This window comes from Gavialis gangeticus, unplaced genomic scaffold, assembly GCF_001723915.1.
Source record: "Gavialis gangeticus isolate Ggan-Ray unplaced genomic scaffold, GavGan_comp1, whole genome shotgun sequence".
NCBI classification, from domain to species: domain Eukaryota; kingdom Metazoa; phylum Chordata; order Crocodylia; family Gavialidae; genus Gavialis; species Gavialis gangeticus.
The window spans coordinates 217,018,337-217,033,210 of NW_017729032.1; the positions used below are offsets into that span (position 1 = coordinate 217,018,337).

The 14,874-nt window shown below is 42.0% G+C and overlaps 1 protein-coding gene across 1 annotated transcript in view; it reads right to left on the reverse strand.

The window, feature by feature from the left end:
* The window catches only part of SON (SON DNA binding protein), a 78,470-nt gene that overhangs the window by 26,559 nt on the left and 37,037 nt on the right, over nucleotides 1-14,874 (reverse strand). Inside the window, exons 4-5 of the mRNA XM_019523959.1 lie at nucleotides 11,482-11,622; nucleotides 7,802-7,987 (exon numbers count right to left, since the gene is read on the reverse strand). Coding sequence (XP_019379504.1) covers nucleotides 7,802-7,987; nucleotides 11,482-11,622 — 327 coding nt within the window. The remainder of the gene's footprint in view (nucleotides 1-7,801; nucleotides 7,988-11,481; nucleotides 11,623-14,874) is intronic.

Consider the following 14,874-nt stretch of genomic DNA (forward strand, 5'->3'; position numbering starts at 1 on the left):
GGGGCCAAGTATCGGCGGGAGCCACAGCGGATAGCGGGGGGGGGGAGGGGGGGGGGGGGGGAGCTGAGCCGACACCCCCGACAAGGAGGAAGGGCTGCCCAGCTGGGTGATGTGCGGGGCTTGGGACCAAAGCGTGCAGCCACAGGGCCCCAGTGGGGAGTGGGGCAGGGTTCCGGGCAGGTCATCCAGAGGGCAGCCCAGTGGGCAAGACCCAGTGCAGCAGGGCAGAGCAGAGCTGGGTAGTGAAGCTCAATGCCACCATAAGCCCTGCGCTGCCCTGGTGAAGCACTCCTTGCCCGCCTGGCAGCAGTGGGGGTGGCAATGCAGAATTGTGCCCGTTGCTGCTGCCATGTCCCTGTCGCAGTAGCCCTAGCAGCTGGGAACCCCCTCTGGCAGATCTGGGGGGGGAGGGGAGCAGGGGGCTGTGACTTGCAAGTGAGGGCCCTGGACCTGTGTCCTGGTGAGCGAAGGGCACAGGGGGAGCTCTGATTTACCAGGGTAAAAAAACTCAAAATGAAATACCAAAATTTTTAGCTATTTAGAATTAATTTTATTTCAGTGACTGAAGGCAGGCTTCCAAATTACCTTAAAATTGTAAATATATCAGTAAAACTGTGTTCAATTATTACCTATATACAGGGTGTTTATAAAGTCTTTGCACAACTTAACTTTGGATATACACATGATAGAAGCAAACCATAAATGGCAATAGAAAGCATAATTCATTATGTTTTTTTAGCATAGTGCAAGCATATTTTTTTAAATTTTATTTCAGACCCCATAACTGAAACGGGTCACCTCATTTGCCTGACCTGTCCCCACTGGACTACTTTATGGGGTCATGTTAAAACTGTTGTTTACTTATCAAAACCTCAATCTTTAGAGGAACTCAGGGTAAGGATCACAAACGCAGTTCATGAAATCACTCTGCAGCAACTGGAAAATGTGTTCTACCAGTTGGAAAATCAGACTGAACGATGTATCATGAAAGATGGCAATTACAATGAAGTCTAGAAATTTGAGCTGCGCTGTGTTCAAACTTAATGAATGATGCTTTCAATCACCGTTTACGGTTTGCTTCTATCATACGTCCATCCAAAGTTATTAAAGTTCAACATGGACTTTATAAACAACCTGTAAATATATGGTGTTTTATTTTAATTGTGGATTTTGGGTTTTGTAATCAGAGAATTTGTGATGGTGGGAGGATGGGAGAGGGAGGGGGTGTTCATCACAGAATCTATAATTTTTAAACAGAGAAAACCAGGATCCCAGGGCATGATACAAAGTTATAAGATCCAATACTGTCCTTGGTAAATTAAGTCACTTAAAATGATTAAATGTCTTTAGATTATGTTCCTGTACAAAACCTACCACAGCAACAGCTGAATTAATAGACCCAAAAAGTGTCAAATGGGGTTTAAGTTTTGGAAAGCCAATACTGTTCCCTCTCAAAAAAACACAACTAACTTCACTGATATAAAATGCATATTAATTTGTGGTTTGGAGTGGGAACTTTAAGAAAAATGAAAAGTCCTGCCATGTCAAAATATTTTCTTCTGCCAAAGAGAACTACCTTGTAATTTAAAGGGACATAGTCAACTTAAATTTAGCCTAATTTAACTTTTGCAAAATACAAGCTTTTTTAAAAACGGAAAAGAAGTATTTCTATATTTGGTTTTTACATTTCAAAGAAATCTTTTTTTTTAATATAATCCTCCCATATGTGAAATCCAGACTTTACAACAGTTTAATCATTAAAGGAATATGGAATTTAAAAAAAAAAAGCAAAAGCAGATTATTAGCATGTAAAATTGACATAAATTTGTGCTTGTGGAAAGACAATGCGGGCTGAGAAGAACTCAGTTAAAACACCTGCTTGGAATACTAATAACGCAAGTCTATTTCTGTATCCAATACAGGTCAGAGCAGAAACTGCAGATGAACTGGAGAAGGAAAACTAGCAAAGTAAATGTGGTAAAAAGGCTTTCTAAATTATACATGCACAGAAGTAAATTATAAGCAACTATACTAGTGAGTCTATACTACAGATCCTGTTAGGGTTGCTGCGCCACACCACCTCTTGTGTGAGGATGTAAAGAGGGCAAGGGGATCGCGGTCCATGGTAGAGAGCCGAGTTGCAAGCAGCAGCCTGCAGTGGTAAAAGGCTGCCAGTTTCTACTGTAGACAACTCAAAATAAACTACTGTTCAATGAGTAGAAGCTAACAGTTATTTGATTGATATGGTGCCTGCTCCATGAAAATCTCAAGGCAGCCTACAATAAAAACAAGAGAACTTCTAACACATATGAAATATAAAAATGAGTAAGTAATAAAACAATTTGCCAAACAACACCCCAAACAACACCATAGACAGAAAATATAAAAAATTTAGGAGGTATAAACATGGGACAAAATTATGAAAATAGCATAAAATTAATATATAATTTAGTAATTCAATTGCTCCTAGAATTCTTTTTAAAATTTCTATCATTCTTTCTCAAAAAGAATTTGGAAGGATTCAGAGACAGGTTAAACTGACTGGAATAGAAAGTGATGTTTCAGAAATGCCGAAAAGCCTAGGACTGCTTAGTTTAGAGAAGAGATATGATTGAAATAATCAAAATAGTGAGTGGGACAGAGAAGGTAAACTTGCCATTTCTATTTAGCCTTTAACACAAGAACAAGAATACGTTCAGTGGAACTAAGGGGAAATCAAGTTAAAGCTAATGAATATTTAAATTTATTTTTCAAACACAAAAGCAAAACTAACTCAGAAGAACAAGAACACTGCCACTGGACAAAAACTGAACAGGTTTTGAAAACACTCAAGATGTTTACATGAAAAATAAGAATATCTACTGTTATATACAGTACAACAGGTTAATAATGCTTTACTTTGATTTAAGAAATCTTTTAAAGAAAACTTTTTCTTTATGGTTAGGTTATTCCACAATTATGCATTCCACAGTTTCTTCAGTCTTCCTATGAAGCATCATATATTAATTACTGTCAGATAGACAATATGGGTAGGGGTCTACCCAACTTGATGAGGCAGCTGGCCAATTTTGTGGGCAGATTGCAGGGCCAGCTGCCATTTTCAAGGGCTTATCATGGCTTCCCCCCACATGCCTCTGATTGGTTGAGGGACCCCAGTGGCACCACTCCTCGCCAATGACTGGCTGGCTGTCCCTTGTGCAGCCCCATCCCCCACTGCTGATTGGTAGAGAGTGCAGGGCCATACAACAGGCCACCCTCTAGCTAATCAGCAGCAAGGGACAGGGGACAGCAGCCATCTTGGGCTCCCCTATGAGCTGGCAAGCTCCCACTGCCCCTGGTGGGATGCATGGCCAAACTGCAGTGCCATAAGGACTGCTGGCTCCCTCAGGGGAGTCAGCATTTTATTTATTTTCAGTAAGTTTTCCCTTTTTTTTGTGGGTTTTGCAGACATTGCCAGGCAATGCTAGATTTCTTGTTTCCTATGAAATCTGCAAAATGGTGATTTTAGTCAGTTCCTAGATACAGGACTATAAAGACCCACAAGCAATTTCTATGCTCCTATGAAACGAACCTATTTTTATTCTCCACACTGAGAAAAATGCAGATTATAAACAAAACAGAAAGCAGTGACAAATAAAGCGACACAAATATTACTAAGAATCCATTATGCAACTACCATATAAAAATGTTTGTTGACAACATGCACTTTTTGTTCTAACACTGTCTTTTTAAAAAAAAAACTATTAACATCATCCATAAGTATTTAATTTTGATAAGGACTCAGGAGACAAATCAAAATAATTATTCTGCTCACCAAAAGCTCCAGTCAAGCAATACACTTAGGCATGTGAGCAGTCCACTGAAATCACTGGATCTATTCATATATTTATGGGTATAATTATATTTAAGTGCTTTACCAGACTGGTGCTTATTAGCAGATGCCCTGGTTTAGTTAGAATTTCGACACATTTTCCCCTTATAGTCAGTCACCGTTTCAGAGACAGTCACGGATACTACATCAAGTAACTTTGTGGCAGCTTTAGGTCTTAGGAGAAAGAAAAAAAAAAAATCTCTGCTTGGAATATGAAAAGTTAGTCAAATAAAATAATAATTCTTGTGTAGGGCTAAGTACAGACAGTCAAGAAGCCTGAGGATGAATCAATTCAGTCTTTGCAGGTTAGTCTAAACTGCAGAGATTAAACTGAGAAGTAAGTGAACAGACATTCACTTTTGATTCAGTACATGCAGCCACATGCCTGCAGTGGCTCAGGCCAGAAGTGGAAGCGCTAGAGCACGCCGCCCAGCCTGCCAGCCACTACCAAAGGGAAGGGACGGAAGCACCAAGGCTCTCCCCATCCCACCTCTTGGCCCCAGTCCCTGCTTAAGCAGAGGGGGTGTGCAGCCCAGAGCCAGCACACTGGAGGGTGGGGGTTTAAATCCCCTCCCTGGCTCACACCCCCAGCCTGGGTCTCCCTAGGCAGGGGGGCACTGCCTGCCAGACTTCCATTCTCTCCCCAGTCGGGGGAGGGAGAACCCCTGCTAGGCTGAGGCAGGGGTGGGTGGGGGGAAAAGGTAGGGGCACTGGATTCATAAAAGCTTGAACAAGATAAGTCCTTTATCTGAAGCACGCATGTATTGAATACAGCAATTTGCAACCTCAGCCACACAAAGAACAACCAAAAATCTTTGTGTAAGCTAAGATATAGCCCAGTAAAATACAGTGAGAACACACACAACTTAGCCTGACTTAAAATGGAATGTAATAAACCAAAAAGACAAGAAAAAACCTTGCGTAAGTCTTACGTAATCCTGGGGGCACTGTCTCCTTGCAGCCAGGTTATTCAAGAAAATCCTTTCTGGGGAATCAGCAGGTACTGGACTGGAAATCCCACAGGCCTCATCTGTACTTAGGTTTTTACAGGCGCACTAATTATTGACTAATTATGCTTGTCACCTATAGCACCTTCAGCAGGACTCATGTATTCAGCGTCTTTCATCTCTTCTTAGGTATTCAACTCCCCCACCTTTTACAGGTTCTGCTTGATAATGTACGTGTAGTTCTCTTTCTTTGGGTCACATCAGCCCAAGTAGTCTGGGACCCTTTCCTGTTCCCTTAGCTCTGTCTCCAGAAAATACACGCAATAATTGTGCCAGGTCTTTGCTAACACCTCCCCCTTCTCAGTCTGGTCCCGCATGGTTTGGCCCTGTGCTCACTGGCAGCAGGGGACCAGTCCCTCCAGCCCTGGTTCCCCAGCTTCTTCCCCCTCCCCCACAGCCTGGGGGAGCTGAGGCAAATTACACCTCCACCCTCTTTCCTTATTAACTGCTTGCCTCAGAGTCTCTGCCAGAGGTGGGAAGGCGGTAGATTCTAGTGGTCTCCTGCTGCCCCCCTGCCAGGCAGACCCCGGCTGGGGTCCCATCAGTGTTTAAAACCTGCTCTGTCCCCTCTGCCTGAGCCTGCCTGCCCATGCCTCCACCCCCTCTGCTCCAGCAGGAAAAAGTCTGACAGGGGCTGCAGTCCCCAGCCAGGTTTCCTACTCCACCCCTTTTTGTCAGCCAGCCTTCACTGTTCCAGCTAGCGAGCAGAGAGGTGGGGCCAACCCTGCTCTCCAGAGCACAGCACAGCACAGCACAGCCCAGGGCTGCAAAGCATCCTGGGATGCGGGGGGACTATGATTTAACTTGGATCAGGTAGGGATCTGGGGCAGAAGTTCCATAAACCAGTTAGACTTAAATCAATTAAATCTGATACTACATTCAACCAGGTTTATTTTAAACCGGTTTCAACCATTTTGAAACTGGTTTATTTGCACTAAGCTTCTGTTCTATTACAACTTTAAACTAGTTTCTGATCACTTAAACCCATTTATGTGCAACTTCTGTCCCCAGCCTACAAGAACTCTGTCACAATATTTCCAGTTTCAATACAATGTTTTTTCCCCACCCACAATGATGCAAAATCCTGCAGCAAGAAGAGGTATTTTGGACTTTACAAGACTGCCAATCGTGCGAGTTACACTTGCAATGCTGCTACTGGATTCTGTTGTAACTGGACTGACTGCATTTTTAATTAGTTGGGGGAGTAGGATGCATACACCTCTTACAGTTTTACAAATGCAGACATGCAAACCTAAGTTCAGAACAAACCATCTTTTTCCATATTTCCCCTACCAAATGATCCTGAAACCAGAGAGGTTAAACACCCCTAGTGCAGTTTTATATTCTCTTCCAGGGATATATTGATGTTGAAATACTTAATTGGATAAGCACATTACCTGAATGTTTCCATTAAAATGAACACCAGTAAAACAGTTACTGAGGGAAAAATTAGGCAGCTTATCATGCAGCCAGTTCTGCAAATTAAAAAATGTTCCACACAGATTAGACATGACCCTCTAATTCCTCACATCCATGTGGACTACCATCTAAACTGTCACCACTGGACCTCAGTATTGACAACTAATGAGATGAATGGAGACACTCCAAAGTTATATTACATAAATTCCATTAACAACATGTTGTCCAAATCTAAACAAATAATTTAAACACAAATATGCACTTAATTGCTCAAAGGATGCTTCTGCATCAATGTGAATTCAAATGTTTGCTTTTGTTTTGCAAGCCATTGGAGTATTCTCTTTTAGGTGGAATGAAGGGATATCATCAAAGAAGAAGTGTTTGATGTATTTGTTATTATTATAAGAAATGAAATTTGCTTCAACTAAAAGTGCATAAACTAAAAATGTGTTCTTTGACTAATCAAAAAATAAAGAATTTCATCTTCATGCTCTGTCATCCTTCACAAAGCCATAGGGAAACATAACTTAAACTAAAAAATGAGCAGAAGTATTCACGTGTTGATACAGTGCTGAAAACTACTTGCATTTCAAGACAATGCAACTGTTACAAATAGCTTACCAAATGTTAAAACTACTGTTTTAGATTTGAGGTTCTCCAATTCAAGACAATGAACTTGGTAGCGTGCATCTGTGAAGCTGGAAATGATAGAGTAGGGCTGTCTAAGTGGCAACCCACAGGACATGTGTGGCCCACGAGGGATTAACAGGCAGACCCAGGGCTCCCACATAGCCACCACTGCCCTATCACTCTGGCTGCAGCAGTAGCAGGGCAGGGGGGAGAGAATGAGCATCTCAGGGCTCCCCTTTCCTCTTCTGGCTTCTACCGCATGCCCCCACCCCATGGTACCAAGGAACATGACATGGCATAGCACAGCGTGTGGTGCCAGCAGCCCGGAGTGCCCATGCAGCAATGCCACAGGAGAGCCTGCAGAGACCTAAAGGTAAGGTGGGGTTCTGCACCACATGACCACATGAGGGAGCACCCAATGTACCAGCAATGCAGCAAGGTAAGGGAGTGCCCACCCACCCACACACGTGTGCACAAGTACATGAGTGGAACATGAAGACGAGGGTGCCTGTGGCCCCTGGTAATACTGCCCCTGTGCTGTACAGCCTGTGGGACATGTGGCTCCTGGCCACTTTGAAGCTGGACAGCCCTGTGCTGGATAGTTTTAATTTCTAAGGGAAAAGTTAAATCCTGCAAAATCTAGGAGTCTGGAGGACAAAAGAAACTGCAATGGCTGGTTAACACACTGCTTTCACTAACAATGCTCTCTTATGAGCATTCCTACTACCTCCAAAAGGGCAACTTGTTACCTGATTTAGTCATTAAAAGAGCAAATACCACGAACAATTCCTTTACAAATGTTACACCTAGATCCCAGATTAGGCCTTTGAAAGCTTTCTTAAATGTAAAATAAAAAGCTATTTTCCTTTCCTACCTGTCCAGGGGGTAGTTTTGGGAAAACATCATCCTTGCTTTCTTCTTTGCCTTTCTCAACTGGAACCCACTCTCCATAGACACTATCTGCTTCTTTTTTTCTGTGTTGAGACCCAGATGAGACAGGATACTCTTTTGTCAAAGTGACCTGATTTTTTGGTGTTGGTGCTGGTTTAATGGCAGGAGTCTTCTGAAAGAAAAATCGAACGTAATAATTAAGATGTGATGCTGTGCTGTGTTTCATACAGACCACAGACAATGCATAAGTAAGTACTGACAGTGGTGGGGTACAACTCTCCGGTGCCACCCCCACTGCTGCCAGGCCCCAGCTCCAGCTGGACTGCAGTTCTGCACCTCACTGTTGTTGAAGAAACTGCGCCACCAGCACCCCCTGATACTGGCAGATCTTGGCTCTGGCCAGGCTGCAGCCCCACACCCCATCATTAGTGCAGAAACCTGGGGGGAACATGTGCTCCTCCAGGGCCCCCCTCCACTTCATCTATGGTACAGGCATTATTACATTTTATAAATGTTGAGCTTCCAAGCACACTTTCAAATTTCTCTTTGGTATCAAATTTAGAGGTCTGTAAGAAACACTATACAGACATTCTACATAACTACCCCACTCATCCCCACAGAAAGAAAACAAAACACTTTGAAAATTCAGAGACTAACTCCTTGTTTCACATATTTAGTGGCACATGGACAGATCCAGTGCCCTCTCCTCCCAATAATTTCATAAAGGTTTTAAAATTCCTGGAACTAGAGGTGTTAAATGGATGAAAATTATTATAGCTGCTCTCCTGATGAAACCAATGCAAACACCTTATTTTGAAGGCTCAAGATACAAATAGTTCTGTGAAGCTACAGCTTCACAGCCTCATAACACATTAGAAAAATGACAAAAGAGAAACTGAGCTAGGGGAAAGGAGGTTACATCTGGCTGGACATGGGAGTGTGTGCCTAGGAAATGACCGGAGAGGGAAAGAGAAGGCAGCAAGCAGAACTGACAAGGCATTACAATGAAAAGGGGAGAACTAAGTTGGCCTGACAAAAATAATAAAGCAAGGAGAAGGTCCCGGGAAGAATGGGATTGAAAGAAAATTATGCAACAAGAGACAAACTCAGACAGTGAGACTGGAGGGGGGACTAGAACTGTCTGGACAAGGAGACTGGGATGAAAGACTTGGGAGGCTAGGAATATGCTGTGAGAAGCATTAGGCACAGGACCGAGAAAGGTAAAGGTTAGAGAATGTAACATATGGGATCAGGTTTGTGGCAAACAAAAAAAACTCTACACAGTCAAAAGCCTCCAGTGCCCCCTACCCCAGGGTGCCAGGAGTCTCAAATTACCCAGAGTATTATGAAGTATAAAGCCATATGCTATTTACATTATTATATATGTTGTTATATATCTACTTTATAAAAATATAGATTTTGGGGCCGATATTGATAGCCGATTATTAACCAGCCATATTGGCCAATACCAATCTGATAATCAATCTCTTACATGTGATGCAGAAGGCTGCTGGAGAATGCCAAAAACAAACAAAAAAAGGTTTAGTTATCTCAGTGCTTTAAAATGTACTGACATAAATAAACCTTTTTTCTGGTGCACTCTAGCAGCCTCTGGCATCACATGTATCAGTGTCCCAGCGCTTAAAAATGGAAGTGGAGGAGCCTGAACTAAACCTTGTTGAATGAGTTTTAATTCAAGCGCCACCTTGACCATTTTTAAGCCCAGGAATACTGATATGAGACACTGCGGCACTCTAATTAGAGTGACTCTCAGAGCTGCTCTAATTAAAGCATACCCCTCACCCCCCTACAGCCGGAGAAGAGCAGACAAGCAGGGCAAGGGAGAAGGAGGGCTGCCCACTGTGGCCTCAGGGCTTTCTGCTCTGCTACCTTTGCACCAGGAGCCACGCACCAGCCGTGCGTCCCCTACCTGCCCAGCAGCAGGAAGTACAGCTCAGTGCCCCCACTGGTGCAAGGCAGACAGGGTGCGCACAGCCGGCGCAGGGCTCCGGAGGGAACAGCAGCAGAGCAGAGGGCCCCAACCCACAGCAGGCAGATCACATCTACCCTGTGAACAAATGGGGGGGGGGGGGGGGGGGGGGGGGGAGGAGGAGAAGTTCCTCCCCATGTCTCACCCAGATGTGCACAGTGGCAGGGAGCTGCCCCCCCCCAAAACACGCACACCTCCTGACAAGCTACTTGTGGCTGTCAGGCTCCCTGCCCCAGGTCCTAAACACCCCCCTGTCCCTGCCACACCCACAGCCTCTACAGTGGGAGCCTCAATTTGCCTCCTCCTCCCCCCAACACACTTTCCCCCCTGCATAGATTTACCTGCAGGGGGCTGCTCTCCACACTACCCGGCTGTTTTCCTGGCAACCCCAAGCAGTACCCCTTGCAAGCTAGAATGCTGCCTGCAAATAGAAACCTGCCATTTCCCAAGGGAACGCAGGCATCCAGGGGCCCTGGCCCCACAGGCAAGAGGGAACCCAGGCATCCAGGGTCCTTAGCCAGAAAGCATTACTTAAATTTAAATTTGACCAAAAAAAGCTGATAGCCAATAATGTATATTTCCCTTTTATCGCTACTGGTCCAATAAGCAGTGCACCTCTAATAGATATGTACTTTCCAAAACTGAGATAGATTTGAATAAAGACAATAATGCATATCCCTGACACACAGGCCATACCCCAGCCAAATTCAAATCCCTGCTTCAAACAATGTAGACACTAAAGCTGTTCAAAGAACTTTCCCAAGTTTAAAAAAAAATATCACGTGCAAAATAATGTTTTCCCCCTAGCCTCATGCTCAGAATCAACTGAAATTTTCCAAAGTCAGTCAGCTTGAAGTAGACAGGCTGCATGAAAACTATCTGTCAAAGTAGTTAGTGCCTGACGAAGTTAGTAACAGCCAATGCCAAATGCCCAGAAAAAACAGCACTTAATTCTTTGCTGACTGACTCCATGACTGATGTACTTCTCTCCCCACACTACCCACCTGCCTCCAATTCAAAAACTGAAGATGAAGACCTACTGCAGTACCAGATATAAAAGAACTTTCAAGTCATACTGACAGCTAAATTCAGGCCCCAAATTTGAGCAATTTTAAATAGTTTTTTGTACATTTAAAAATACAGTAAAACACAATGCTTTTAGAGAAATATTTTCCAGTAGCATTTACAACATCTTGCTAACATTTACCAAAAGACAGACAGATTACTCTATTCTCAGTATCTAAGCTGAATATGTAGAAAAAAGTAACACACCCATATAAATTGTGAAAAAAATAGGATTAAAAAAATGTCAGTTCTGATCTCTTAAAAGTATTAGTTATACAAACAGAAGTAATTGTTTTAAATATATCAGATCTCATATTATATATAAAATCTCTATATAGATAGATAGATAAAAGCATTTGCTAAAAGCATGGCCAAATTTTACTGGATTTTAAATCTGTCTCATTTCAACATTCAAGCAAGTATTCCCAATTTTTTTAATTAATGTAATTCCATAGGCAAATCCACTTTGAGATAAAAATAGTAAGAAATATTTTGTAATAAACTAGATAAGTATTTGTCAGTGAATTTTGTTTCTGCATAATTATCTGCACTACTTTGCCAGGAAACAAAATCAAAATTTGTTTTCTTTAACAGGTAAGAGTACTTACACTTAAGTTGAAAAAAATGGGCTTAGGTTCATTGAGTTTAAAGGGATGATTATAAAATGGGCGCTCTTCCTCCTCTTCATCAGAAACATGAGGTTTGTTCACTATCACATCATCCGTGCTCTGTGCAATCTTTTTGCATTTCTAAAGGAAACAAAAAGCAGCTCTTAACCAATTTGAACACTGGAACACGGAAAGGTTCTATTTTTGTACAAAAACAGATTTTTAACAAATTCACCAACATAATCCAAAATAAAACAATTATAAAGGGTAGGGCAGAGGATTTAGAGCACAGGTTCCCAACTACTGGCTGCCGTAGCACAGGCCCCCCATGCAGATCCCCCTCTGCAAGGTAAGCAGCTTCCCAAGTCACAGCTGAGCTTCCGGGGTTAAAGCCGGGTGGTGGGGGAGCCCCAGGAGGGAGGCAACCGGCTCTGCAAGCCCTGTCTCACTCCCACTGCGCCACAGTAAAAAAAAGAGGTTGGGAACCACTATACATCACACATTTATTGAAGAATGCCCATCTTAGTTTGGTGTTGATCCTGAAACTTGTTCCAAACAAATTTGTATAGCCATTCAGAGCCCTACTATACTTCAGACAGCTTGTTTAAGTTGTAGCATACAGGAATTAAGCTATAAACTCTTCAAAAGGGACTGTTATCTGTATCTATCACAGTTGGGTTGCTGTAGTTTACAGGATCTTTGGGGCACCATAATTAAATCTTAAACAAGCAGAAACATCAGCAGCTCATTTATTTAGTTAGCCTAAAAAGAACACAGACACAAGGTAACTGGAAAAGCAACAACCCAAAGCCTACAGTCAATTACTGGTTTTCATCAATAGTACAGAGAGCTTGTTAAAGCAAAAGCTTCAATAAATCTAGGACATTTCTGAAATGGTTAGTGGCTAGGAAAAAAACTGAACAGAAGACTCCTAATTTTTCATTCAATGCTAGTCTCGTTCAAAATGTAAAATAAAGGCATGGACAAATGATCTGCAACAGGTTAACAGTGAGAAGATGCTTGCCATAATATAGCTGACAGTAATTGTCCATCTGCCTACTCTACCCTGTGGTTAAACTGTGGCAGTTTACCCCTGAACATAATAGAGATAAATTTCATGGCTTTTCACTCATGACAGGATAAAAATGTATACACAAAGTTACTGTGCATCAGCTGCATCGCAGTAAATCTTTGCCCACTTTTAACATACTGCAATTTGATCACTTTTTGTCCAGGCCCAAAATGGGAAGGTAGCTGCAACAAATCTACATGACAGCCCAAGTTGTTTCTCTTTCAAGTAATAATTTAAAGATACCTTTGGAAAGGCGTGATTAGTCTGGCTGCTCTATGAGAGAAGAGACATTTTCCCCAAAAACTGACAGTTGCATTTAACCACAAAAAATCTTTATCAACTTATATATCTGCTTGAGCTATTTGTTTACATTTGCTTCAAGGTATCTGGAATGGTATTGATTTGAAACAAATTTTAAGAATAATACAAACAATAGGGTGAACCAAAACAATGCATGATGTCTTGCTGCCATGACAGGAATAACAACAATAACAACAATATGGGTATTTCTGTGTGACCATGCTTCACTATACATTACAACAAACGTGGGAAAACTTATATGTGAATGATTCCATAACCCAAGTCACTGGTTCAATTCCACATCAGTAACAAGCATAAATCATTTACAATTTGATTACTGTGCTGGAATGGCAGTCTTAGAAGAAACCAAATACTGATCAGACCTGGAAACTGGTACTATTTCTGTATCAGGTCCCTTCAAGTAAAGGCTGAAGCACCCTGCGTTTCTACTGTGTCATGGGGGGAGGGTGGGGGAAGGAATCAAAACACTTGTAAAAGATGCTAAAGTGTTAATTAATTCTAAATTCACACATTTTTAAATTTAATTCTACACGTATGCTTAAGTCCCAGGGCTGTAAATTTTTAAAGTGTCAAACAGCATCACCAATAGGTTTCTTCTCCTACCCAGTTCCTCCCTCACCCCCATACAAATGTGAAAGCTAAAGAAATCCCAGAAACCAGAAACTGGACAACAATAATACCTACACATGCCTGCGTTGAGCCGGGCTGTCAAAGCACCCGTACCTACTACAGCAGCTACACTGCCAGAACTTGAAGTGTATCCTGTTAGTGTCAGCTGCTGGCTGGACCATGGCAGGCAGCTGAAGGAATAAGAAAGTCGAACTATGCCTTCAATCAAGCCTTATTCGACTTGGTAGAGAGAGACTAAGTACTGGCAGTAAATAATTTTGGGTGTGGATGTGCTCAAAGATCTTCCAGCAATATTTTGTCATGTATACCATACCACATAAAGTTCTTTATAACACAAGAAACAAGGGGGAAAGTTTTTTTTTTTTTTTATGATGTGAAAACAAAAGCCTATTACACTGAAATTGACGAGTCAAATTTAATGAGCAAATTATGTCCATAAACATATGTATACAAGTTCCATCAAAATCTAGAGCAGTGCTTCTCAACCAGTGGGTCACAAAAATATTTGAAAGGGGGGAAGGCGCCTGGCCCTTCAGCGGTGGAGGGGGGTGGGGTAGTCCTTCGTGGCAGGATGTTGCGTGCCTGGGCTGGCGGCAAGGAGCTGGTGCCTATCAGAGATGTGGGTTTTCCGGAAAATTTTCCAGTGCCCTAAACAGAGTGAGATCTGATTTAGCATGTTTATTGGACTTATATTTAGTAAACAAAACTAAAAAAAAAGTACCCCCATATTAATTTTATGTCCCAATAGCCACAAATATTTTGAACGGAAATATTTGATTAGGAAAAAATTAAATACAGCACACTTAATGTGGTATAAATGTTATACTCAAATAAATTCAAAGCTTTATGTGGAAAGAAATTATTTTTATTGGAATACTTGTAAAAATCTAAAGACAATACACAATGGCATGTACTTCCCTTACATTGCTTGTTTAAATTTAGGGGAAAAAATGAAGGCACTGAAAACAGTTGACACACTAATTTTAGCACACCCAAAGTACTGTACATGACGTGCTGTAGTTTTCCACTCATCTACTTCAACAGAGTTTAACTCTCTTCCACTGAAGTTATTGCTGCACCTCCAGTTTCACTGTTGCTATCTGCAGAATCACTTGCACTACTTGTTAGTTCCATTTCAGAATCAGACTGAGACAAATCTGATTCAGAACTACTTGAACCACATTCTCTTTCACTAAAGGATGGTTTTACCAGTGAGTCTATGGGTATGGGCAGCTTATCATCATCACACTGCTGCTTCTTCACTAATTGTGCTTCTGACTGATTCTCCAAAAGCAAGAGATTTTGAGAAATGGAAACAAGCTTAGCGGTGCGTTCATTTGTTAGTCTATTCCTCCTTTTTGTCTTGATTG